At 42.3% G+C, this 26,979-nt stretch overlaps 1 protein-coding gene across 3 annotated transcripts in view; it reads left to right on the forward strand.

The window, feature by feature from the left end:
• Positions 1-26,979, forward strand: part of alcama (activated leukocyte cell adhesion molecule a) — a 71,934-nt gene that overhangs the window by 31,134 nt on the left and 13,821 nt on the right. For 2 of the 3 annotated variants that reach the window (XM_071337489.1, XM_071337490.1), the window contains exons 2-11: positions 4,012-4,118; positions 4,940-5,159; positions 5,877-5,941; positions 16,438-16,525; positions 19,813-19,983; positions 23,741-23,865; positions 24,162-24,294; positions 25,157-25,269; positions 25,700-25,826; positions 26,197-26,318. In XM_071337489.1, coding sequence (XP_071193590.1) covers positions 4,012-4,118; positions 4,940-5,159; positions 5,877-5,941; positions 16,438-16,525; positions 19,813-19,983; positions 23,741-23,865; positions 24,162-24,294; positions 25,157-25,269; positions 25,700-25,826; positions 26,197-26,318 — 1,271 coding nt within the window. Of the gene's footprint in view, positions 1-4,011; positions 4,119-4,939; positions 5,160-5,876; positions 5,942-14,810; positions 15,270-16,437; positions 16,526-19,812; positions 19,984-23,740; positions 23,866-24,161; positions 24,295-25,156; positions 25,270-25,699; positions 25,827-26,196; positions 26,319-26,979 lie in introns of those variants that run through there. The other variant, XM_071337491.1, reaches the window with a different exon arrangement.

Below are 26,979 nucleotides of genomic sequence, written 5' to 3' on the forward strand. Positions count from 1 at the left end.
GGTGAATTATTGTAAATCTTAGCCTCACACCAAGCTTTAGTTTTTTTTCACACTCCTTGAAGACTTGAAGGCAGACTTTTATCTTCCTTCGCGTTTTTAGTTATTCGCACATCTGTACAACCACATGACGGCAAACTTCCATCATATTTTGAGCCTGTAATTAAATTATTCAAAAGCTGTCAAAGTACATTTCTCAGTATCATCAATCTGAATAAGTTCTAAGAAATCACCCCCCCCCCTTAAAAGAGTTAGATTCACTATTGTAAAGTGGTTGTTCCACTGGATATCATAAGGTGAATGCACCAATTTGTAAGTCGCTCTGGATAAGAGCGTCTGCTAAATGACTTAAATGTAAATGTAAATGTAAATCACGAAACATTAATATAAGATGTGCGTGAAGCATGGAATGAGTTCAACTCTCGTTCTTTATACAAATCCATATAGTTTACTTCTAATTTGACAGCAAAGAAAGATTGTCCACCGACACTCTCCTCATAGTATGAGTATAGTATGCGCTTGAGGAAATAGTTTAAAGGGTATAGGCCATGCAAATAAACAGCTGTTCCCTGGTCAAAAGCATTCATTTGTTAGGTTGCACAATCACCTGTACAAGATAAAACCATAGCACTTCTCAGCCAGAGCAAACCCACTGGGCACGGACATCAGTTCAACGTCTACTTTTGATTTACATTTGGTTGAGTTGTCAACTAACGTGAATTCAACGTGAAATTAATAGAACGTTTCACCATGTCATTGGATTTAGTTAAAAGTTGGGTAAAAAGAAGAAGACAAATGCCCGTACGTTTATGAGTTTTTACAAATCCTATTAGTTTTCCCACGTTGATTTAACGTCATCACGTAGATCCGTTTTCGTGGAAATGACATGGAAGCAACATTGATTCAACCAGTTTTAAACCAGTGGGAACAACCCCATTGCTGCAGGTCAGAATCAGTTGCCAGGGTTTGTTTTTGAAGGGCAGTTACTAGTCAGAGAGTATTTTATTTTTATTTGAACAGACACACTTTCATGGGTTACAGGCTGACTGCGCATGCTACTCCTATCATACTTGGAGGTTTTCCCTCCAATTCCAGACAGCTCAGCATGGGGTTATCAGAGGCAGCTTCATCTAATTCTCGGATGAGACTGGGCTGGGCTGTTCAAACCAGACATAAAGTGCATTGAAAGTGCACCTAAAGTAGTTGAAAGAACATTTGACCCAGGTCTGGAAAATGTCAAGGTCTTCTATTTTGTGAAATACATATTGTGATTTATTTTGTGTAAATGGGATTAGGAGAGAAACAGTTGGTCAAAATCCATTTGAGTCCCTCTCACATACACTCACTTTGAAAGGTTAGCGTCTTCTCACATTCCAAGAAATAAAGTTTGATGTATATCTTTGACCCAAACAATGAACTTATTGAAGCGACCTTGAGTCAGACACTCACACCACTTCCTCAATTGACTCTTGTGCATTTTAGCAGTTATATTTAGAATACTCTTAACTATCAGCTCTGTGCTGAATTGTCTTGTACCTCGTGTCTTATATTAAGTGACCAAAATCACATGCGCCTATTTTTTTCATCAGCACCATAATACACTTACGCATGGGATATTGAGAGTGTAAATAGAATGGGAACATGAGGCTACTTAGGCAAGTGCAAACGCCACTTTGTCTGTGTACTGTTGATTTGTGTTGGGATTGCCAATAGCTTACTGCTTTGGTATGACCAGAATTTGAACTCTGCCTTGCTCTGCTTCTTTGGCATAAAAGCTCAAAGACAGCAAGGAAGTGGTTGGAGCGAGAAGATCCCTCCAGTCCTGCTCCCTGTGACCTGTCCCATTCATCTCCTCTCCTAAAGCTGTCCAACTCACTGCCTGGCGGGGCCTCATTGTCACCATGGCAACCTCTACCGTAGGGCCTGCTCTGTGTTCCTGGAAAGAAATGGTCAGTGTGACTCAGCTGCCTCGCCGGGATGTTGGACCCTAGCTTAACCACTGTCACATATTACTCACAGAGAAGCACTTTGAAATGGAAAATATATGGAAACTGTTTGGGCAAGGAAGTTCTTCACCAAAAATGCGGCACCTTAGAATTATGTTACTCAGTTGCGGGACCCCTGCTTGCATTGTTTGCCTTCCAAAACCTTTTTCGGGTGGCTTTGTTTTGCATGACCTTGTCCAGGTACCCCACAGTGATCTAACGCTATGCGATCCCCATAGAGCTCTTTAATAATACTGAATTTAATGGTGCTACATATAGGATTTGCACACATCATTTTTGCATTAAATGATATTGTTTCACAGTAATACTTACCAGCCGGTGTACTGTTTGACTGTGATATTTGCCTTCTGAATTCTACCGCTGGAGTGGCATCTGTTGTCAATCTGGGAGCAAAACGAAAGTTACTTTCGGTTTAGGTCCACCAGCTTCCACAGTGGTTTTTGTGCACCAGCTTCAAACAGCTGTTAAAACTATATTTGTTGTTATTGGAAAGATATTTCACAGGAATTTAGATGGTACAATGATTCCCTTCACTATTCAGTGCTTGTTTTCTCACATAAACTGAAATTGAGCGAACAGTGTAGAATTTTTGCAACCAGGAAATTAGTGATTTCCACTAGATAACACAGCCCCAAAGTCAGAACAGCTTTCCCAGTTTGACAGCAGATGCCGGTCCGGCAGGATAAATCAATAGGCGAATATCACAGCCAATCAGAACACTGGTGGGTAAGTAATACTGTGAAACACTCATTCCACTATTCGCTACAGATACGCTACATGACCAAAAGTATGTGGACACCTGCTCGTCGAACATCTCATTCCAAAGTCATGGACATTAATATGGAGTTGGTCCCCCTTTTGCTGCTATAACAATCTCCACTCTTCTGGGAAAGCTTTCTTCTAGATGTTGGAACATTGCTGCAGGGACTTGCTTCCATTCAGCCACAAGAGCATTAATGAAGTTGGGCGATTAGGCCTAGCTTGCAGTCTGCTTTCCAATTCATCCCAAAGGTGTTTGATGGGGTTGAGGTCAGGGCTCTGTGCAGACCAGTCAAGTTCTTCCACACCGATCTCAACGAACCATTTTTCTATGGACCTAGCTTTGTGCACAGGTGCATTGTCATGCTGAAACAGGAAAGGGCCTTCCCCACACTGTTGCCACAAAGTTGGAAGCACAGAATTGTGTTAAGATTTCCCTTCACTGGGAAAGGGAAATAGCCTGAACCATCAAAAATAGCCCCAGACCATTATTCCTCCTCCACTTAACTTTACAATTGGCATTATGCAAAAAAGATTCGTCCGTCAGACTGCCAGTTGATGAAGCACGATTCATCACTCCAAAGAACGCGTTTTCACTGCTCCAGAGTCCAACGGAGGCAAGCTTTACACCACCCCAGCCGAAAGTTGGCATTGCGCATAGTGATCTTAGGCTTGTGTGTGGCTACTTGGCCATGGAAACCCATTTCATTAAGCTCCCTACAAACAGTTATTATGCTGACGTTGCTTCCAGAGACAGTTTGGAACTTGGTAGTGAGTGTTGCAACGGAGGACAGACAATGTTTTACACACTACGTGGTGGTCCTGTTCGGTGAGCTTGTGTGGCTTACCACTTCGCGGCCGAGCCGCTGTTGCTCCTAGACGTTTACACTTCACAAATAACAGCACCTACAGTTGACCGTGGTAGCTCTAGCAGGGCAGAAATGTAAAAAAAAAAATTGGGGGGAAAGGTGGCATCCTTTTGACGGTGCCACGTTGAAAGTGACTGAGCCATTCTATTGCCAATGTTTGTCTATGGAGATTGCATGGCTTTGTGCTGGATGTTATACACCTGTCAGCAACGAGTGTGGCTGAAATAGCTGAATCAGCTCATTTGAAGGGGTCCCCACATGCTTTTGTGTACATATATAGTGTATGTATATTATGGACATTTTCTGAAATTACAATGCCATTTTTTGTGGAAAATCCTGTGTTGCACTTTCAACATATTCTTGAATTTTTTGTTTTTCAGTTCATAGCACAGTAACTGTGATAGGCTTGTACGGAGAGACGATCGAAGTGCCGTGCAATAATGGAGCTGCCAAGCCAGAGGAGCTTATCTTCACTAAATGGAAATATGTAAGTAGTATTTTTACTGTCATTTGTCTCCCATTGTCTGTTCCAGACAGAGTTGTAGTTGGAGACTAATCATCAAAAAGTTGAAGTCAAACAAACTGTTTCATCATAGTTTCATCATAGCTCTTGATGGTTTTGCGACTGTACTTGAAGAAACTTTCAAAGTTCTTGACATTTTCTAGATTGACTGACCTTCTTGTCTTAAAGTAATGATGGACTGTCGTTTCTCTTTGCTTATTTGAGCTGTTCTTGCCATAATATGGACTTGGTCTTGTACCAAATAGGGCTATCTTCTGTATACTACCCCTACCTTGTCACAACACAACTGATTGGCTCAAATGCATTAAGAAGGCAAGAAATTCCACAAATTACCTTTTAAAAAGGCACACCTGTTAATTGAAATGCATTCCAGGTGACTACCTCATGAAGCTGGTTGAGAGAATGCCAAGAGTGTGCAAAGCTGTCATCAAGGCAAAGGGTGGCTACTTTGAATAATCTGAAATATATTTTTATGTGTTTAACACTTTTTTGGTTAATACATGATTCTATATGGGTTATTTTATAGTTTTGATCTCTTCGCTATTATTCAACAATGTAGAAAATAGTAAAAATAAAAATAAAAATAGAATGAGTAGGTGTGTCCAAACCTTTGACTGCTACTGTACATAAAATAAATTAAAACAATTACAGTGAAGGATACTCTTGACTCAAGGTCAACACATCTGTCTGTACAAATCTGGCTCAAGATGAAAGTGTCTGATGAATTGCTGAAGTCTGACCGTGAAACTTAACGTGACGGTCCCCTGTGGCTTTGCTCAAATCAGAAGATGGATGACGGCAACTCCGGAGACCTCCTGGTCAAGCAGGCGCACAAGGAGGAGGCCCAGATCCAGGCCATGGACGGCTACAAGGACCGAGTGAGCATCGCGGCCAACTCCAGCCTCATGATCCAGGGGGGTTCCCTGGTGGACCAGAGGACCTTCACCTGCATGGTTGTGTACGGCTCCAACCTGGACGAGCACCCTGTCGACGTCTTGGTCCACAGTAAGTAGTAGCTACATCTGGGTTATGTTCATTAGGTACAGAAAAAAATGGATGTATCTTAAAGCTTCCACTTGTTGTCAGAGTGCTCGTGAGGAGCTTGAGAAGCCTTTGAAAAGATTCCAAATAGTGGGTGGATTGAAATCAACGTTTAATTTCAGACCTAAAGGGGAAGCTGTGACGACACTTAATGTAAAAACATGTCTCCCTAGACACTGGATGACATATTCAAAGTCTAGAAAAGTTACAAACTTTTGGATGGAGATGCACAGGTACAAGGTTTCGCTTCACTGCGACAACCTTGTTCTCCCCTGGGAGGTCACTTCCGCCTTCGGGGATAGCCTATAGGTGCAGGCGGAAAAACCAAATATATGATCCCGATCGAAACATTGTCTTATGTGTGTGTCTCAGTGAATCACAGGGGAGCATTACAGAGTTACGGACATTACTTTTTTCAAGGGAACCCTCAGGCCTGGTTTCATGGGGTATGTCAGACACCACCCTGAAGGCAGGATGAGAGTGTATAGATGGATTTATTTCCATAGAGAAAATAGTACTAATTCTACGCAACTTGTTGTCATGTCGCCATATTGCCAACCAACCATAAGTCCAGCCTACGTCATCCACTCATAACACTATGTAGTGGTATTACTGGTTAAATTTGAGCATTGAGTAGAGCATTTACATTATTCACGGGTTTATTGTTTATCGTTTTTGCAGAGAAGCCGTTGCCACCACAGATAAAAGACAAAGCCAAAGAGCTGGAGAACGGCAAACTGACGTCGGTAAGTAGAACACATTTAACACAGAACATAGCGGACTTCTGCCCCAACTCACCAACTATAAATACTGAACAAAAATATTAACGCAACATTAAAAGTGTTGGTTTCATGAGCTGAAATAAAAGATCCCAGAAATGTTCCATACGCACAAAGTTGTTTTATTGAATTTGGCAATACGTCCAACCGGCCTCACAACTGCAGACCACGTGAAACCCACGCCAGCCCAGGGACCTCCACATTCAGCTTTTTCACCTACGGGAAGAATTCTCACTGATGAAACTGGGTTTGCACAACCGAAAAATGTCTACACAAACTGTAATGTGTGCTCTCCGTCTGTTCTTGATCAGTACCCTTGCTGCAGTATTCTGTATGTTTTGCAGTTGACCAATGGCTTTCTCGAGTAGACCAGACAGGAGAGCATTACAGTAGTCAAGCCTGCTGTAATAAAAGCATGGAGGAGTTTCTCTGTATCAGCATGAGAGAGAAACGGCCGCACCTTGGCAATGTTTCTCAGGTGGTAAAAAGCTATTTTGGTCACATTCCTAATGTGTGATTTGAAATGTAGTTCATGTTCTAAAGTAACACCTAGGTGTTTTACCTGGTGTTTTATCTTTATTGCCCGTGAATTAAAATGTGCTGCCAGATTCTCTCTCTGTGCTTTGGCTCCAACAATAAGTTCCTCGGTCTTGTCTTGATTTAGCTGGAGGAAGTTGTGAGCCATCTATGTATTTAAGTCACTAATACAGTCTAATAATTTATCCGTGGAGCTAAAATCCTCAGGGGACACAGAAACGCAAAGATGTATATCATCTGCGTAGCAGTGAAACTCAATGCTGTGCTTTCTGATAACGCTGCCAAGGGGTAACATATAGAAACTGAACAGTGCCGGAACCAAAATCGAACGTTGAGGAATGCCACATGTGATATGTATTTTCTTTGAGTTATGTTCACCAAAGGTGACAAAAAACTCAACCTGGGTCCTAAACCAATTTAGACCAACCCACCTCTCCAGTCTGTCCAGACGGACATCATGGTCAACAGTGTCGAATACAGCACAAGGACATAGAGCTGTTTGGCATCTGTGCTTGCTTTAAGATAATTTACCACTTTAACTAAGGCTGTCTCTGTGCTGTGGTGGGCCTGAAAACCAGATTGGGAATAAAAAATAAAAAAATACAGTTGGCACTTAAAAAATAATTTTGCTGTATGAAAACCAATTTCTCCAGAATTTTGCTTAAGAATGGAAGGTTGGAGATTGGCTGAAAATTGCTAAGAGCTGAAGAATCTAGATTAGTTTTCTTCAAAAGGGGTTTCAAGTCAGCAGTTTTTAGTGCTGTGGGCAACGTGCCTGTGAACAGGGAATGATTAGCAATAGCTTGCACTTATTTAGATATGTAATTAAAAACTGTTTTGAAGAAGGTGGTGGGGATAGGATCGAGAAGGCAGTTAGAAGGCTTAAGTTGTGAATGTGATACTTTTCCTAACATGTCTGTGTCAACCAGGGAAAATAAATCCATAGCGCCTTTGCGTGGTAGGCTGGGGCACATAGCATCAAACTTCTCATCGGGTCTCGCTTGACTGATAATATAATGTTTGTTATCTTATCTCTGAAATATGGGGTAGGATTTATCAGATCGTCAATGGTGGAGAAGAGCGCTCTCAAATTATTCTGATTAATAGTGAACAAGTTAGTCAAATGAGCCTGTCTGGCATTTCTAATTGCCTTGTTATACATGCCAAGTTGCTCTCTCAGAATATGATAATGGTCCTGCAACTTTGACTCTATCCACTTCCGCTCTGTCTTGCCATTCATCCGCCGCCATCATCTCATGTTTCAGCATGATAATGCACGGAAAATGGCCCAGTTTTTAGCATGGCCTACATACTCACAAGGCATGTCACCCATTGAGCAATCAATCAACTTTATTTATAAAGCCCTTTTTACATCAGCCGATGTCACAAAGTGCTGTACAGAAACCCAGCCTAAAACCCCAAACAGCAAGCAATGCAGATGTAGAAGCACAGGGGCTAGTAAAAACTCCCTAGAAAGGCCAGAACCTAGGAAGAAACCTAGAGAGGAACTGGCTCTGAGGGGTGGCCAGTCCTCTTTTGGCTGTGCCGGGTGGAGCTTATAACAGAACATGGCCAAGATGTTCAAACGTTCATAGTTGACCAGCAGGGTCAGATAATAATAATCAGTGGTTGTAGAGGGTGCAACAGGTCAGCACCTCAGGAGTACACGTAAGTTGGTTTTTCATAGCCGATCATTCAGAGTTAGAGACAGCAGGTGCGGTAGAGAGAGAGTCCAAAACATCAGGTCCGGGACAAGGTAGCACGTCCAGTGAACAGGTCAGGGTTCCATAGCCGCAGTCAGAACAGTTGAAACTGGAGCAGCAGCACGACCAGGTGGACTGGGGACAGCAAGGAGTCATCAGGCCAGGTAGTCCTGAGGCATGGTCCTAGGGCTCAGATCCTCCGAGAGAAGAGAGAATTAGAGAGAGAAAAAAAGAGAGAATTAGAGGGAGCATACTTAAATTCACACAGGACACCGGATAAGACATGAGAAATATTCCAGATATAACAGACTGACCCTAGTCCCCCGACACATAAACTATTGCAGCATAAATACTGGAGGCTGAGACAGGAGGGGTTGGGATACACTGTGGCCCCATCGAATGATACCCTCGGACATGGCCAAAGGCAGGATATAACCCCACCCACTTTGCCAAGGCACAGCCCCCACACCACATGAAGAATATCTTCAACCACCAACCTACTATTCTGAGACAAGGCAGAGAATAGCACACGAAGACCTACCCCACACAAAAACGAGGGGGGCGCCAACCCAGACAGGAAGATCATGTCAGTGACTCAACCCACTCAAGTGACGCACCCCTCTAGGGATGGCATGGAAGAGCACCAGTAAGCCAGTGACTCAGCCCCCATAATAGGGTTAGAGGCAGAGAATCTCAGTGGAGAGAGGGGAACTGGCCAGGCAGAGACAGCAAGGGCGGTTCGTCGCTCCAGTGCCTTTCCATTCACCTTCACACCCCTGGGCCAGACTACACTCCTACTGAAGAGATGAGTCTTCAATAAAGACTTAAAGGTTGAGACCGAGTCTGCGTCTCACATGGATAGGCAGGCCATTCCATAAAAATGTAGCTCTATAGGAGAAAGCCCTGCCTCCAGCTATTTGCTTAGAAATTCTAGGGACAGTAAGGAGGCCTGCGTCTTGTGACCGTAGCGTATGTGTAGGTATGTACGGCAGGACGAAATCGGAAAGATAGGTAGGAGCAAGCCCATGTAATGCTTTGTAGGTTAGCAATAAAACCTTGACATCAGCCCTCAGCAGGAAGCCATTGTAGAGAGGCTAGCACTGGAGTAATATGATCTAATCTTTTGGTTCAAGTCAAGATTCTAGCAGCCGTGTTTAGCACTAACTGAAGTTTATTTAGTGCTTTATCCGGGTAACCGGAAAGTAGAGCATTGCAGTTAGTCTAATCTAGAAGTGACAAAAGCATGGATTAATTATTCTGCATCATTTTTTGACAGATTTTTGCAATGTTACGAAGATGGAAAAAAGCTGTCCTTGAAATATTCTTGATATGTTCGTCAAAAGAGAGATTAGGGTCCAGAGTAGCGCCAAGGTTTTATTGGAGATGACTGTACAACCATCAAGATTAATTGTCAGATTCAACAGAAGATCTCTTTGTTTCTTGGGACCTAGAACAAGCATCTCTGTTTTGTCCAAGTTTAAAAGTAGAACATTTTCCGCCATCCACTTCCTTATGTTTGAACACAGGCTTCCAGGGAGGGCAATTTTGGGGCTTTCATTGAAATGTACAGCTGTGTATCATCCACATAGCAGTGAAAGTTAACATTATGTTTCTGAATGACATCACCAAGAGGTAAAATATATATTGAAAACAATAGTGGTCCTAAAACGGAACCTTGAGGAACACTGAAATTTACAGTTGATTTGTCAGAAGACAAACCATCCACAGAGAAACTATATCTTTCCGACAGATAAGATCTAAACCAGGCCGGAACTTGTCCGTGTAGACCAATTTGGGTTTCCAATCTCTCCAAAAGAATGTGATTATCAATGGTATCAAAAATCAGCACTAAGGTCTAGGAGCACGAGGACAGATGCAGAACCCTGGTCTGATGCCATTAAAAGGTCATTTACCACCTTCACAAGTGCAGTCTCAGTGCTATGATGGGGTCTAAAACCAGACTGAAGCATTTCGTATACATTGTTTGTCTTCAGGAAGGCAGTGAGTTGCTGCGCAACAGCTTTTTCTAAAAGTTTTGAGAGGAATGGAAGATTTGATATAGGCCAATAGTTTTTCATATTTTCTGGGTCAAGGTTTGGCTTTTTCAGGAGAGGCTTTATTACTGACACTTTTAGTGAGTTTGGTACACATCCGGTGGATAGAGAGCCATTTATTATATTCAACATAGGATGGCCAAGCACAGGAAGCAGCTCTTTCAGTAGTTTAGTTGGAATAGGGTCAAGTATGCAGCTTGAAGGTTTAGAGGCCAAGACTATTTTCATCAATGTGTCAAGAGATATAGTAATAAAAAACTTGAGTGTCCCTTGATCCTAGGTCCTGGCAGTGTTGTGCAGACTCAGGACAACTGAGCTTTGGAGAAATACGCAGATTTAAAGAGGAGTCCGTAATTTTCTTTCTAATCATCATGATCTTTTCGTCAAAGAAGTTCATGAATTTAACACTGCTGAAGTGAAAGCCACCCTCTCTTGGGGAATGCTGCTTTTTAGTTAGCTTTCCGACAGTGTCAAAAATACATTTGGGATTGTTCTTATTCTCCTCAATTAAGTTGGAAAAATAGGATGATCGAGCAGCGGTGAGGGCTCTTCGATACTGCACGGTACTGTCTTTCCAAGCTAGTCGGAAGACTTCCAGTTCGGTGTAGCGCCATTTCCGTTCCAATTTTCTGGAAGCTTGCTTCTGGGCTCTGGTATTTTCTGTGTACCAGGGAGCTAGTTTCTTATGCCAAATTGTTTTTTGTTTTTAGGTGTGCGACTGCATCTAGGGTATTACGCAAGGTTAAATTGAGTTCCTCAGTTAGATGGTTAACAGATTTTTGTACTCTGATGTCCTTGGGTAGGTGGAGGGAGTCTGGACGGGCATCTAGGAATCTTTGGGTTGTCCGAGAATTTATAGCACAGCTTTTGATGATCCTTGGTTGAGGTCTGAGCAGATTATTTGTTGCAATTGCAAACGTAATAAAATGGTGGTCGATAGTCCAGGATTATGAGGAAAAACATTAAGATCCACAATATTTATTCCACGGGACAATACTAGATCCAGAGTATGATTGTGGCAGTGAGTAGGTCCGGTGACATTTTGGACAAAACCCACTGAGTCGATGATGGCTCCGAAAGCCTTTTGGAGTGGGTCTGTGGACTTTTCCATGTGGAAAAGTAGAATATTATCTGCCATGACTACAAAGTCCGATAGGAATTCAGGGAACTCAGTGAGGAACGCTGGATACGGCCCAGGAGGCCTATAAACAGCAGCTATAAAAAGTGAATGAGTAGAATGCATAAGTTTCATGACTAGAAGCTCAAAAGACGAAAACGCAGTCATTTAAAAAAATTTTTTTTATTGAAATTTGCTATCATAAATGTTAGCAACATCGCCTTTGCGGGATGCACGGGGGATATGGTCTCCTGGTGTAACCAAGAGGAGAGGCCTCATTTAACACAGTCAATTCAACAGGCTTAAGCAATGTTTCAGTCAGTCCAATCACATCAAGATTATGATCAGTGATTAGTTCATTGACTATAACTGCCTTGGAAGTGAGGGATCTAACATTACGTAGCCCTATTTTCAGATGTGCCATATCACAATCTCTTTCAATAATGACAGGAATGGAGGAGGTCTTTATTCCAGTGAGATTGCTAAGGCAAACACCGCCATGTTTAGTTTTGCCCAACCTAGATCGAGGCACAGACACGGTCTCAATGGGGATAGCTGAGTTGACTACACTGAGTATGCTAGTAGCAGACTCCACTAAGCTGGCAGCAGGCTATCTCATTGTGGAGCTAGGGGAGTTAGAGCCCTGTCTATGTTCATAGATAAGATGAGAGCAACCTTCCAGCTAGGATGGAGTCCGTCACTCCTCAACAGGCCAGGCTTGGTCCTATTTGTGGGAAAGAGAAAGAGGGCCAATTATCTACAAATTCTATATTTTGGGAGGGGCAGAAAACTGTTTTCAACCAGCGATTGAGTTGTGAGACTCTGCTGTAGAGCTCATCACTCCCCCTAACTGGGAGGGGGCCAGAGACAATTACTCGATGCCGACACATCTTTCTAGCTGATTTACACGCTGAAGCTATGTTGCGCTTGGTGACCTCTGACTGTTTCATCCTAACATCGTTGGTGCCAATGTGGATAACAATATCCCTATACTCGCCAGTTTTAGCCTTAGCCAGCACCATCTTCAGATTAGCCTTAATGTCGGTAGCCATGCCCCCTGGTAAACAGTGTATGATCGCTGCATGATTCGTTTTAAGTCTAATACTGCGGGTAATGGAGTCACCAATGACTAGGGTGTTCAATTTGTCAGAGCTAATGGTGGGAGGCTCAGACCCCGTAACGGGGGGAGAGACCAGAGAAGACTCGGACTCTGACTCCGACTCATTGCTTAATGGGGAGAACCGGTTGAAAGTCGGCTGAATGAGCGACTCCGGTTAAGCATTCCTACAGCATTTCCTTCCAGAAGCCATGAGAAAGTTGTCTGGCTGCGGGGACCGTGCGAGGGGATTTATACTACTATCTGTACTGATGGCACAGATGCTGTTTCATCCTTTCCTACACTTAAATTGCCCTTGCCTAATGATTGCGTCTGAAGCTGGGCTTGTAGCACAGCTATCCTCACCGTAAGGCGGTCGTTCTCCTGTATATTATGAGTACAGCGACTGCAATTAGAAGGCATAATGTTAATGTTACTACTTAGCTTCGGCTGGTGGAGGTCGTGTAGAACCATGTCCAGATAAAGCGTCCGGGGTGAAAAAGTTGAATGAAAAAGGTTGAGCGAGGGGAAAAATAAAAAATATAAAACAATTATTAAAAAGTTAAAACCGTAAAGTTGGCAGGTAGCAAAGAAACGTTAGCAACAAACCGCACAGCAGCACGTAAACAAGTCTACAAGTTGTGACCTGAAATGACAGAGACAGGAACACAATGGTGAGGCAGCAATTACACTTCCTGCAATTCTAGGACGAGCATGTTTGTGATGCTCTGGATTGACGTGTACAACAGCGTGTTCCAGTTCCTGCCAATATCCAGCAACTTCGCACAGACATTGAAGAGGAGTGGGACAACATTCCTCAGGCCACAATCAACAGCCTGATTAACTCTATGCAAAGGAGATGCGTCGCACTGAATGAGGCAAATGGTGGTCACACCAGATACTGACTGGTTTTCTGATCCACGCCCCTACCTTTATTTTTAAGGTATCTGTGACCAACAGACGCATATCTGTATTCCCAGTCATATGAAATCCATAGATTAGGTCCTAATTTATTTATTTCAATTTACAGTTTTTCCTTGTATGGACTGTAACTCAGTCAAATCTTTGAAATTGTTGCATGTCGCGTTTTATTTTTGTTCAGTGTAGATGGAAACATTTGGGAGGCAATCCACCAGAATGCAATGTACATTTAATATGGATCTCGAGTCGCCTTTTTTATTACTCTTCTCGCCTAACAAGTGAAACATTATTGAAGAGCTTGAGGCACTTTTGGTCTGTGCTTGTGAGAGAGGGAGAGCGAGAAGGACGTCTACTCTGATCACCCCGTGAAAGAGATGAGGTGAGGCATGCGTGGTGAGGCATGCGCGGTTCATACGCCAATCTAATTGCAGAAGTTAGAGTAAAAATATGACTTTGAATGATGTGGAAATAGGTACTGTACTTCGCAACGCCTTAATAAACAAGGTTGTCCTTTTGCCTAAGAAACTAGAGTGCCAGAAGAACGGAATGAAATTGTAGTGCCTCGTTACTATGTCTGATAATAGATATTATTATGATTTGCGTGTGTGCATGTGCCTGTGAGATTTGTGTCTGGTTTCAGTGGTGTTGGAAGTTTCCATTTGGTTGTGGAGGCTTACTGGTTCCAGACTCTTTTTCGTTGTAGTTCTTTTAGTGCTTATATCTACTTGTTGTAGTGTTTGTATTAGCAGAGACTGAGGGACGGTATCCAAGGAGAGGAAAAGGTGAAGGGTGGGGGTGACTCTGTTTTGAGAAAACACCCACTGAGGTATGTCATGTTCAAAGGGCTCTCTCTCTCTCTCTCTCTCTCTCTCTCGCGCTCTTTTTCTTTCACTTGCTTTCACACTCTCGTTCTCTCTCTCTCTCTAACATGCACATGCATACGGAATGGAGCGCCTTCTCAGACAGCTTACTTCGAGAGCAGTGAGTCACTTCAAAGCCAAAACATTCCAGTTTATATACAGTGTGTGTGTGTGTGTGTGTGTGTGTGTGTGTGTGTGTGTGTGTGTGTGTGTGTGTGTGTGTGTGTGTGTGTGTGTGTGTCATCAAAAGATGACTGCCATGTGAGGGTTCATAGCCTCGACTTATTGCTGTCTAAAAATGGTATCCGAATGTCACAGAAGATGGAGATCCCCACTGCCCTGTGTAAAGTCTGTTATTTGTTAGTGTCTGGTTTGTGTGAGTGTGGGTTTCTTTAGGACAGACAGTCACCATTAATGAAGTTGTGAATAGCAGCTCTGCCACCAATGGTTTGTAGCCAAGTGAACCACTTAAGAGCTCCCACGGGAAGACTAGCCCCTGCAATAGGCAGCACTGTGGGAGTGTGGCATGATGTATTGTAGCTGGATTATTTCCTAGGGCCTCGTCCATTATCTGATGCAGACGGCCCGCCCAGAGGGCCCCCCGCTTCCATCCTTCTGCCTCGCTCCTCTGGAGGAGGGTTCAGTTCCTCATGCCACCCCACACGCCCGAAACTATGCGTCATCCGACATACCTACACTGCCTGTGGCTCGCACAGCCTGCAAATACTCCTCAACCCACTTTGAGCTTTATCCCCCTGCCTAGCGGATGCATACACACACACACATACACACACGGTTGCCTGCACATCACCTAATCGTGTCACATCTTTATTGATGAGGCTCACGCTTTTCCTGTGATGGACTTTTTGCGCTTTCATTTTTCTCCATCCGATCCAGGTTGGCAGTGTTTTGTTGGGGATGCGTTGCTAAAATATGGCCTCCGCCATATTAGATCAGTCCGACAGGCCACTTTCTTTCAAATGGAATGTAATAGTCGATCGAAAAAGGTAAGCACAGCCTTATGTTGTCATGATAACGATAAGGATTGTTATTGTAGATATACAGTGAGCTCCAAAGTATTGGGGCAGTGACCATTTGTTTTGGAGTTGTCAGCTTTAATTTGAAGTTATTGTCTTCCATCGGATGAACCGTTTAGAAATTACAGCACTTTTTGCACATCATCCCCCCATTTTAAGGGCCCACTTATATGTGTATTAAAGTAGTAAAAAGTGCATATATCGTAAGTAAAAAATGCTAATCTCCCCTTGTTGAGATGTTAGCATGTCTTGGGCTATGATATTTGTTGCTTCTGACTTTCTCACTCATTATTATTCACGATTCATTTAGGATTATCCGTAATCATGGTAGCATCCACGTTAATGTAGAAGTGTTTAGAAACATATTCATATTTACAATTAAAGTGACTCAAAAATGGCACAAAATATTATTTAACATTCTATTCTATTGGGCACAAAATAATCTGAAACACAACCAAAACAAACATTTTTAGAGTAACAAGCTTGATGCGTGCTATCAATATGGGATCAAATACTTTACTTTTTATTACACATATAAGTGAATTTGTCTCAATACACTAAAAGAGCTGTAATTTCTAAGCGGTTCGCCCGATATGGATGAAAAAATCCTCAAATTAAAGCTGACAGTCTGCACTTTAATGAGTGGCGCAGCTGTCTAAGGCACTGCATCTCAGTGCTAGAGGTGTCACTACAGACCCTAGTTTGATTCCAAGCTGTATAACAACCATATAACGTGGATAGAATCTGGCTATCTGGAACAATGACTCAGCTTTTATCAGTGCGGTAGGAAATGACACATGAAACCAGTATTTAAAGGGCACTAGTCTCCTTTGTTCTCTCGGTTTCTCTATCCACGCCCCTGAATGTGGTTTACGCTGACCGTCATACAGTAACCACTCCAGGAAAAGAGATTCTGCAATGAACTCTCAGCGCATCCATATATAGACTGTACACTTACATTTTAGTCTCTTAGGGCTGGTTCCCATGGCACACATTTAGCCTTGTCCTGGATTAAAAAGCATTCTCAATCTCCAAAAAATCTCCAAAATAACAGATTAATCTGTGTCTAGGGAACCCGTTCTTAATAATGGAGCTGCTTTTGGTTTGATTTGTTGTGTTGTTTTTTTGTCTCTTTCAGCTAGGCGTGTGTATGGCCGCAGATGCAAACCCCGCCGCCGTGATCATGTGGTCCAAAAACGGCAAGCTGCTGGCGGCTGATGGAAAGAGTATGTCATCACATCTTGTCCCACCAACAGCCGCACAAACAGTTCAACAACAGTCAGACAACAGTCTTTAAATCTTTGTTTTCATTTCATCAACTTCCTACTTGTGACACCTTTTGCTAGATTTATGTAAAAATATCCACAGGGGCTGATTTGCTTGATCCTTTCTTGCTGCAGCTTTCTGCTCCTCTGATTGTAGTATCTTTAACACATATGTTTAACCTTCCAATTATTTCTGGTACCAGTGTGACCTAAATAATTATCGCCCCATTTTCCAAACTCTCTTGCCCAGTAAAGATTCTAGAATCCTTGGTAAATACTTAACTTAGATCCTTTTTAACTACGAAATGTATTCTAAATGTACACCAGTCAGGTTTCAGACCATTTCATAGCACCATCTCTGCTACTTTTTTGGTTTTAAATTATGTTCTTAATTGTTTGGATGAGAAGAATCACTGTGCAGCCCTTTTTATTGACCTGTCTAAAGCCTTCGACTCTGTGGATCACAAATGACTTAATTCTGGACAAAACAAAGGGTGTCCTACAGGGATGTGGTGTATGTTATTGCCCCCACAGCTGACCAGGCTCTGTCAAAGCCTGTTGAACTGAAATTGGTACTTAATGCAGGTAAATGAAGTATATGTTATTTTTCAAATCACAAACATTTATCTGATGATTTATGCATACAGTGCTTTCAGAAAGTATTCACACCCATTTACTTTTTCAAAATGGTGTTGTGTTACAGCCTGAATTTAAAATTTATTAAATTTCAATTTTCTTGTCACTGGCCTACACACAATACCCCACCCCATAATGTCAAACTGGAATCATGTTTTTAGAAACTTTAAATAATTCATCACAAATGAAAAGCTGACATGTCTTGAGTCAATAAGTATTCAATCCCTTTGTTATGGCATGCATAAATAATTTCAGGACAAAAAATTTAAATAGCTTGCATGGACTCACTGTGTGCTATAATAGTGTTTTAACATATTCAATTATCTGTAAGGTCCATCAGTCGAGCAGTGAATTTCAAACACAGATTCAGAGAGGTAAAAAAAATGTTTTACAAAAAAAACAGACATTGAATAAACCTTTGAGCATGGTGAAGTTATTAATTTCACTTTGGATGGTGTATCAATACACCCATTCACTACAAAGATATAGGCGTCCTTCCTAACTCAGTTGCCGGAGAGAAAGGAAACCGCTCAGGGACTTCACCATGAGGCCAATGCTGACTTTAAAAAAGTTACAGAGTTCAATAGCTGTGATAAGAGAAAACTGAGGATGGATCAACAACGTTGTAGTTACTCAATACTAACCTAATTGACAGAGTGGAAAGAAGGAAGCCTGTAAAAAATATAAATATTCCAAAACATGCATCATGTTTTCAATAAGGCACTAAAGCAATAGGGCAAAAAAAAAAAGACAATTAACTTTTTGTCCTGAAAAGTATTATGTTTGGGCAAATCCAATACAACACATTACTGAGTACCACTCTCCATATTTTCAAGCATAGTGGTGGCTGCATCATGTTATGGGTATGCTTGTAATCGTTAAGGACTGGGGAGTTTTTCAGGATAAAAAAAAGAAACGTAATGTAGCTAAACACAGGCAAAATCCTAGGGGAAAACCTGGTTGAGTATGCTTTCCACCAGAAACTGTGAGATGTATTAACCTTTCAACAGGAAAATAACCTACAACACAAGGCCAAATCTACACTAGATTTGCTTACCAAGAAGACAGTGAATGTTCCCGAGTGGCCGAGTTTTGAGTTAAAACTTGAAAATCTATGGCAAGACCTGAAAGTTGTCTAGCAATGATCAACAAACAATTTGACAGAGCTCGAAGAATTTTGAAAAGTATAATGGACAAATGTTGCACAATCCAAGTGTGGAAAGCTTTTATAGACTTACCTATAAATATTCTCAGCTTTAATCACTGCCAAAGGGGCTTCTACAAAGTATTGATTTAGGGGTGTGAATAATTATGTAAATTAGATTTTTGTATTTCATTTCCAATACATCTGCAAACATAAAAAAAAAACGTGTTTTCACTGTCATTATGGGGTATTGTTTGTAGATGGGTGAGGGGGAAAAAATGCTTTAATTCATTTTGAATTCAGGATGTAGCACAACAACATGAGTCAAGGGGTATGAATACTTTCCGAAGGCACCATACGTACACTGAACAAAAATATAAGCTCAACATGTAAAGTGTTGGTCCCATGTTTCATGAGCTGAAATAAAAGATAGCAGAAATTTTCCATACACACAAAAAACGTATTTCGCTCAAATTCTGTGCACGCGGCAGGTAGCCTAGTGGTTAGATCGTTGGACTAGTAACTGAACGGTTGCAAGATCGAATCCCCAAGCTGACAAGCTTAAAATCTGTCATTTTGCCCCTGAACAAGGCAGTTAACACAATGTTCCTAGGCTGTCATTGAAAATAAGAATTTGTTCTTAACTGACTTTCCTAGTTAAATTAAGGGGGGGGGGGGGGGGAAATGTACCTCCCTGTTAGTGAGCCTTTCTCCTTTGCCAAGATAATCCATCCACCTGACAGGTGTGGCGTATCAAGAAGCTGATTAAACAGCATGATTATTAAACGGGTTCACCTTGTGCTGGCCACTCTAGAATGTGCAGTTTTGTAATATAACACAATGCCACAGATGTCTCAAGTTTTGAGGGAGTGTGCAGTTGGCATGCTGACTGCAGGCTGTATCACAACCTGCTGTGATCGGGAGTCCCATAGGGTGGCGCACAATTGGCCCAGCGTCGTCCGGGATAGGTGAGGGTTTGGCCGGGGTAGGCTGTCATTGTAAATAAGAATTTGTTCTTAACTGACTTGCCTAGCTAAATAAAATAAATAAAACAAAAATCTGACATTGATTTTGCATTAGCATTTGGTTATGCTTTGAGTTGGTTGAAAGCATAGTGATAACACTTCAGAAATGCAACAAACTTTTAACTGTCTTTTTGAGGGGGTGAAAATAGATTGTAATCTCATTGATCAACATATCAACCAAAAATTACCCAATTCTTCTTGTTGAAATGAGGTGGAAATGCACTGTACATGCAAAATAATAGGATAACATATTCACCACCTACATTGTTTGGTGGTGACAATCGTAAATCTCGGTCGAGATTCAGGCTATCTCATATTGTTACACTTCACCTCACCTTTAGACTGTAATTTGCTTCATCTGTCTCTCCTCTTCTGACCGTGACAACTCTTACTACCAGTGACTCATCCTCTTATTTGTTGGCTCTGTTTGTTTGCACTCACAGCCATCATCATCACGCCCAGTGTGAAGATGGATCCGTCGACGGGCCTGTCCACTACCACGTCCGGTCTGCAGTACACAGCAGTGAAAAGCGACGTGGGAGCCAATTTCACTTGCACCGCCAAACACAGCCTGGAAACACAGGTGTCCGCTCCCGAGAAGTTCATCATTCACTGTGAGTGGACCACACCGCCCCCTAGAGGTCTTTGACCTGCAGTAGATGTACATGAACCTGTCACAGAATGATTGATAATCATGTATTAATATAGTCTGTTTTAGGATATTCAGCACATGCTTTAATCAAACCTACAACCAAAAGGTTGCTAGATCAAATCCCCGAGCTGACAAGGTAAAAATCTGTCGTACTGCCCCTGAACAAGGCTATTAACCCACTGTTCCTAGGCCGTCATTCTAAATAAGAATTTGATCTTAACTGACTTGCCTAGTTAAATAAATAAATACAATTAGAGTGTCTAGTTTGAGAGTCCTCAATTGGCAGCTTCATTAAATAGTACCCGCAAAACACCAGTGTCAACGTCAACAGTGAAGAGGTGACTCTGGGATGCTGGCCTTCTAGGCAGAGTTGCAAAGATAAAGCCATATCTCAGACTGGCCAATAAAAAGAAAAGATTAAGATGGACAAAAGAACAGAGACACTGGGCAGAGGAACTTATAAAGCAGCTTCATCAAAAGCTACTGCAACACTTTTCCATTTCAAACAAGCACGCTATTCCAACCACCGTCTCACTTCGTGCGCAGCCTATTTGATCCGCTACCCTCTTCCGATTATCAGCCCTGCAGAACTCTCAGTGTACAACCTTGAACTTTAACCTCAGAACACAACATTACACATTAACTGGCGGGACAATCCGTCTCATGGGATGCCAAAAAGCACTGAGATAAAGCTACGCTCCCCAACAAGCCACGCCTCCAAGGCTTTTAATATGCTGCCGCCGCAACAATATATTTTGCCAAAATGCATTTTTATTGTACTTGGCACATACCAAAAGCACTAACATGCATTTAAATGACTACAAAAATGACTACAAACATGATACATTATCAGTAGTGACCCCTACATCATGTAGTGACCTCATGTCTTTCATATACATGCTCTCGTCAAGTTTGTTTATTTATTTGGCATATTATGAGCATTGCAACCAACGTCCAACGGGCAGAACTTAACATGTACTGGGTTGTTCCATGAAATGAGTGCCTTTTGCATACCTTTGATATGTTAAGTAGAAATGATGCACCAATATTGCATTTTTAAATCCTGTTATATGAGATTTAAGTACCCTAAACATATAGACCACATGGAAAATTCAATTCATTTTCGTGCGTTCTCTGTGACTTCTAGGAAGATGTTAAGCCACTAACCCCCGAACATACTTCATGTCATCACCATCATTGTAAATCCCTAGTTATTTCATTGCTTTGACAAAGTTATTTCTCAAGATCATTATTTATTAGTGATTCATGTCCCTCATTTTAAGATTCAACCCGTAAACTTGAACTGAACTGTTTTAATATGGAGAAAACTATTCCTTCTTAAATATTTCTTTCAAAAGAAACATTGAACGTCGAATAGTCAAATCATAGTGCCAAAGTAGGTGAGCTGGTTCTACTCTTTTTGGCCATTTTCTGGTGCACAACACGTCATAACACACCCTGTATACCCATAGATAGATAGACTAGACGTGTTTTAAGAATAAAAAAGAAATAAATGTGTGCTCGTGTGTGAAAAGTACAGTAAATGTAAAATGCACATAAAATCAACAGTGTAATGTTTGGATTCAGTCTTGTCAGGTATTTGTATTTATTAGGGATCCCCAGCAGCTACTCTTCCTGTGGTTCAAACACATCAAATCACCCACATTACATATAAAGCAAAAGATAAAACAGTGAACTATGTTTGTACTGAATGAGCTAAAGATTAAACAGTACATCATATAACATCCCTACACCACCACATATCACAATGTATGTGTATGCATGTGTATATACCTGTGTGTGTGTCTCTTCACAGTCCCCGCTGTTCCATAAGGGGTATTTTTACCTGCTTTTTACATGTGATTATACTGCTTGCATCAGTTACCTGATGTGGAATAGAGTTCCATGTAGTCATGGCTCTATGTGAACTCAGAAAAAAAAGAAACGTCCTCTCACTGTCAACTGCGTTTATTTTCAGCAAACTTAACATGTGTAAATATTTGTATGAACATGAGATTCAACAACTGAGACATAAACTGAACAAGTTCCACAGACATGTGACTAACAGAAATTTGTCCCTGAACAAAGGAGGGGTCAAAATCAAAAGTAACAGTCAGTATCTGGTGTGGCCACCAGCTGCATTAAGTACTGCGGTGCATCTCCTCCTCATGGACTGCACCAGATTTGCCAGTTCTTGCTGTGAGATGTTACCCCACTCTTCCACCAAGGCACGTGCAAGTTCCCAGACATTTCTGGAGGGAATGGCCCTAGCCCTCACCCTCCGATCCAACAGGTCCCAGTTTAGGTCACCTAACAGTACGAACTCTGAAGATAGATGGGGGGCAATCAATTCACATATGGTGTCCAGGGCACAGCTGGGGGCTGAGGGGGGTCTATAACAAGCGGAAACATTGATAGACTTATTTCTGTAAAGGTGGATTTTTAAAAGTAGAATCTCGAACTGTTTGGGCACAAACATGGATAGTATGACAGAACTCTGCAGGCTATCTCTGCAGTAGATTGCAAATTGGAGTGGCAATATCGTTCTCTATTATCCTCATTAATTTTCCATCCAGATTGTCAGACCCCGGTGGCTTTTTCACCTCTTCCACACTGACTTTACGGAATTCAAAAGTACAATTGTTTTCTTTCATAATTTGGTCAGTTATAATTGCATGTGTGGTGTCAGCGTTTGTTGCTGGCATGTCATCCCTAAGTTTGCTTATCTTGACAATTAAAAAGTAATTAAAGTAGGTGGCAATATCAGTGGGTTTTGTGATCGGATTCAATGAATGATGGCTCATTCACTGTTGTCCTCAAATTTGGTCTAATAATTTCCCCATAATCTCCAAACCTTTCCCTTTCAATTGCTACCATGCCTATGCATGTCATATTTCTTCTGTAAGAAACATTTCAATTTAGCCTTATCCATATAAGCCAATTCCCAGGAGTGTAAAGGGTTAAATATATTGAAATGTTTATTTGTATTTTTTTGTGTGTGGGGACTGTCTATCTGAACTTCTAAGAAATGCTAATTTCGTTTTCAGTTGTGATGAGATGGAAGTGTGTTTTTGTTTACTTGAGTGGACAGAACAGCTCCATGTGGTCTTAGAAGTGTATTAAAGCTCTTCAGTTATACCCTGAGCCCCCGTGGGAATCTCCTTCATGTGGTTATTTTTAGGGGTTGAGGGATCAAGTTAAGCTGTGTGAATGTGTCAGTGCATACCGTTCTCCTATAACGGTATGTGTGTTCTCACTCATACAGTATTAGTACTGTTCATGTGTGATGTTTACTGCAGGTTATCCAGAGTCACATAAGAACCATCAGTAAAAAATGTTTTGATGTATGGAATTTCAAACAGCTCGTCGGAATTCACTGTTGTGTCTCTTTGCTTATTTACAGTGTCCTGTAAGACACTACGCCGATAATTCAGTCTTTCTGGAGCGTTGCACTCTGGGCACTGAGATTCAATCGGACCCCGCTTCGTCACCCCATCCAGCGACCAACGCTAGAATGATAGTCTGTCTGCCATCGCAAATGACTAGAGAAAATTAGGGACTCGAGGCCCCCTGGGGGCCTTGTCAGATGACGCTGTCCTTTCTCTTTCTCTCTCGCTGCACTTGATCTCTCTTTCTCTATCCTTACTCTGTCTATCTCTATTTTCTCTCTCTCTCTGGTCTCTCCACTCCCTTTATACCTCTCTGAATCTGGCTTTTAGATCCAACAGAGAAGATGAGCCTCCAGGTGCTGGCGAAGGCTCCCATCAGAGAGGGCGACAACGTGACGTTGAAGTGCAAGGCGGACGGCAACCCTCCTCCAACCAGCTTCTACTTCAGCATCAAGGCAGGTTTCCCTCTGTAGTGTCTGGGGGATCAAGCATTGAGATACCAATATTTATATAGAAGATCTCTGGGTTCTATTTAATTCTGTGGGACCAAGCCATGGGGACAGAACCCCACTGTTCGTGACAGAATCTTTCACCGTTACCTTAACCATCCTTCACCCACCTCCCCCTGTTTCTCTCCCCTCCATCTCACCCTCACCACTCCTTGTCCCTCTACTTTCTTTCACTAGTGGCTGTCTGCCTGTCAATTTTGGTACGGTAACACAATGCAAACCTTTCCCCCTACCCTCAACAGGGCCAGAAAGTGACGGTGAAAGATTCCGACACCTTCACTCTGACTGCCGTTACGCGCAACAGCACCGGAGACTACAAGTGCTCGCTGGTCGACGATGACAAAATGGAGGCCTCGGAAAAGGTTGTCGTGAGCTGTGAGTATAGACAACATAGTTGTTGCGCTGTGGATTTAAACAAAGCTTCAAGGATAGTGTTGTGAGCACTCGCTGAGACTTGAAAGGAGCGAGCAGACATCTTCAGTGTGTAAATCTTTATTTTGCACTTTCTTAACAAGCTCCTTTATCCACTGTAAATGAAGTCACAGGAGCATGGGAAGGTAATCAAATATATCTTCAAGAGGATTTGCTGGGAGGGGAGTGCAGTTTGGGTGGGCAGTGGGAAGAACTAATTAACCCTAAACCTAACCCTAGCGCCAAACCATAACCCTAAAACTAACCCTAGCTCCTAAACCTAATTCCAATCCTAACACTAATTCTAACCTTAACCTTAAACCCCCTAGAAATAGCATGTGACCTTGTGAGGACCAACAAAATATCCCCAGTTGGTCAAATTTTGGGACTTCTGGTCCCCACAAGAATAGTTAAAAACAAACACACACATTTAATTACTCCCTTCTTCTGAGGTGTGTTTCTGCTCCTTAGTTCAAAAGGGCCCCGGCTAAGACTGTTATGTGAATATAGCCACATCCCCGTCTCGCCACATTTCACTCATCTTTAGCAAAAGCTTATGTCCCGCTCCTAACAACTAAATTGAGTGTGTGAGGGAGAGACAATAACTTTGCTGGAAGGGGTACTGGGAGGAGAGGGTTCTGAGGGAACGTGTCCTCCCTGAATCACAAAGTCACCAAGTTGTGGGACCGCTCATGGCACTGGGACGTGAACCCATAACCTCTGAGGTTTTGTGGCGGCTTTGTTACCAGTGATAAGCACAAAAAATGAGTGTACAGGAACTCTGAACAATCCTTCCCTCTCTCCTCTCCACTCCCATTTTCCCTAGACTTGGATCTCAGTCTCAGCCCAACAGGAAAGGTCCTTAAGATGGTCAGGGACACCTTGCTGGTGAAAATGGAGCAGGACGCCTCCGGCGATGCTAAAGTGTCATGGACCAAGGTAAAAAAAAAAAAATTGCTAGAAGGCTGAATAGTTACTGAATCCCATAACATCATACTAACAATTGCATCTTCTGTCGACAAAACAGCCTGTGCAGTATTCAGATTGCCCCAAAAAAGGGCTTCATTCAATCGGATGATCCGCGGTACAGTGTGATTGAAATGAAAAGGTAATTTCTGATTGAGTGTTACCGTGAATGCTTGGGGACATTGCCTTTAAATTTCAATCACCCTATAGCACCCATCTTCCGCGATATGGATTGAATCGAGCCCTAAGTAACATTTAAAACAAAAAGACAACGCAGTGAGTTTCGAATACTACCCATGATTATGCCCAGCGACATACTGCATATATGAAGTAAATGTGTGTATAAGCCAGGATTTTGACTGTTGCTTGATCTAATGAGTCTGGGTTCACTTCACTCTACCAGGACGACAGAAAGCTGGACGAAGCACCTAGGCTTGAAAATGTGACGTACGCTGATGCAGGGTTCTACGTTTGTGAGGTGTCCGTTGCAGGCATCAAGCGCAGCCAGTCCTTCCAACTGGTAGTAGAAGGTGTACATCCCTTTTCTCTCCCTCTTTGATATTGGTTCCCAGGTTGACATTGCCTCCAGTTTGAGTTGGTTTAAAGTGGTTGATCTCTCACATGTTTTCAGACCTCAAAGGTCGCCTAATGTCAATCTGTTATGTAGTTTCAGCTGTATGCCTCAGTGCCAAAAATGGAAAGATAGGCACAATTGAAAATGATAAAAATGCTATGGTGTGTAAAATGTTATTGTCATGTAAATGAGTCATATACTGTAAGTCAATTTACACACAACAGATCTTGTGGTGACATCTCAACATTAAACCACTTTCTGGGACTGAACTGAAAGCAAGTCATTCAGTAAGCTGTGCACAACCAACCTGGTGCTGTGTCCAACAGGCACACCAGTCATCAAGAAGATGACTGAGCACCGTAGCGAGGATGGCAGACACAAAGTTCTGACCTGCGAGGCCGAGGGCGTGCCCCGGCCCAGTGTCCAGTGGAGCGTCAACGGCACAAATGTAAGTCTACCGTGTGTGTTTGTGATTCGCAGACAAACTTGTGCCACTGTAGTGATGTCCCACTAAGTGAAGCCGGTAAGTAAGTAAGCCTTGTCTGAGACGATACGGCCCATAGGGGCAGGAGCCTATCTCTTGTTTCTGTAGCATGACGCAGCTTGATGTACAAGACCGCTAGTGCCGAGCAAAGAGGCATCAGGTCCCATTTTTACGTTTTTGGTATGACTCGGCCGGGGATCGTATCCCCAACTTTTCAATCTCTGGACATACAACCACAAGGCCACAGAGTCTGACACAACTTGCTTATCATATCATATAACTATACTGTACAAAAATATACATGCAACAATTTCAAAGATTTTACTGAGTTACAGTTCATATAAGGAAATCAGTCAATTGAAATAAATCAATGGATTTCACATGACTGGGAATACAGATATGCATATGTTGGTCACAGAAGAAATGGGCCTCACAATGGGCCTCATGATCGAGTCACGATATCTCTGTGCATTCAAATTGCCATCGAGAAAATGTAATTGTGTTCATTGTCCGTAGCGTATGCCTGCGCATACCATAACCCCACCGCCACCATGGGGCACTTAGTTCACAACGTTGACATCAGCAAACCGCTCGCCCACACGAAGCCATACATGGCGGTTGTGAG

Source organism: Salvelinus alpinus, chromosome 13 (assembly GCF_045679555.1).
Source record: "Salvelinus alpinus chromosome 13, SLU_Salpinus.1, whole genome shotgun sequence".
Classification (NCBI taxonomy): domain Eukaryota; kingdom Metazoa; phylum Chordata; class Actinopteri; order Salmoniformes; family Salmonidae; genus Salvelinus; species Salvelinus alpinus.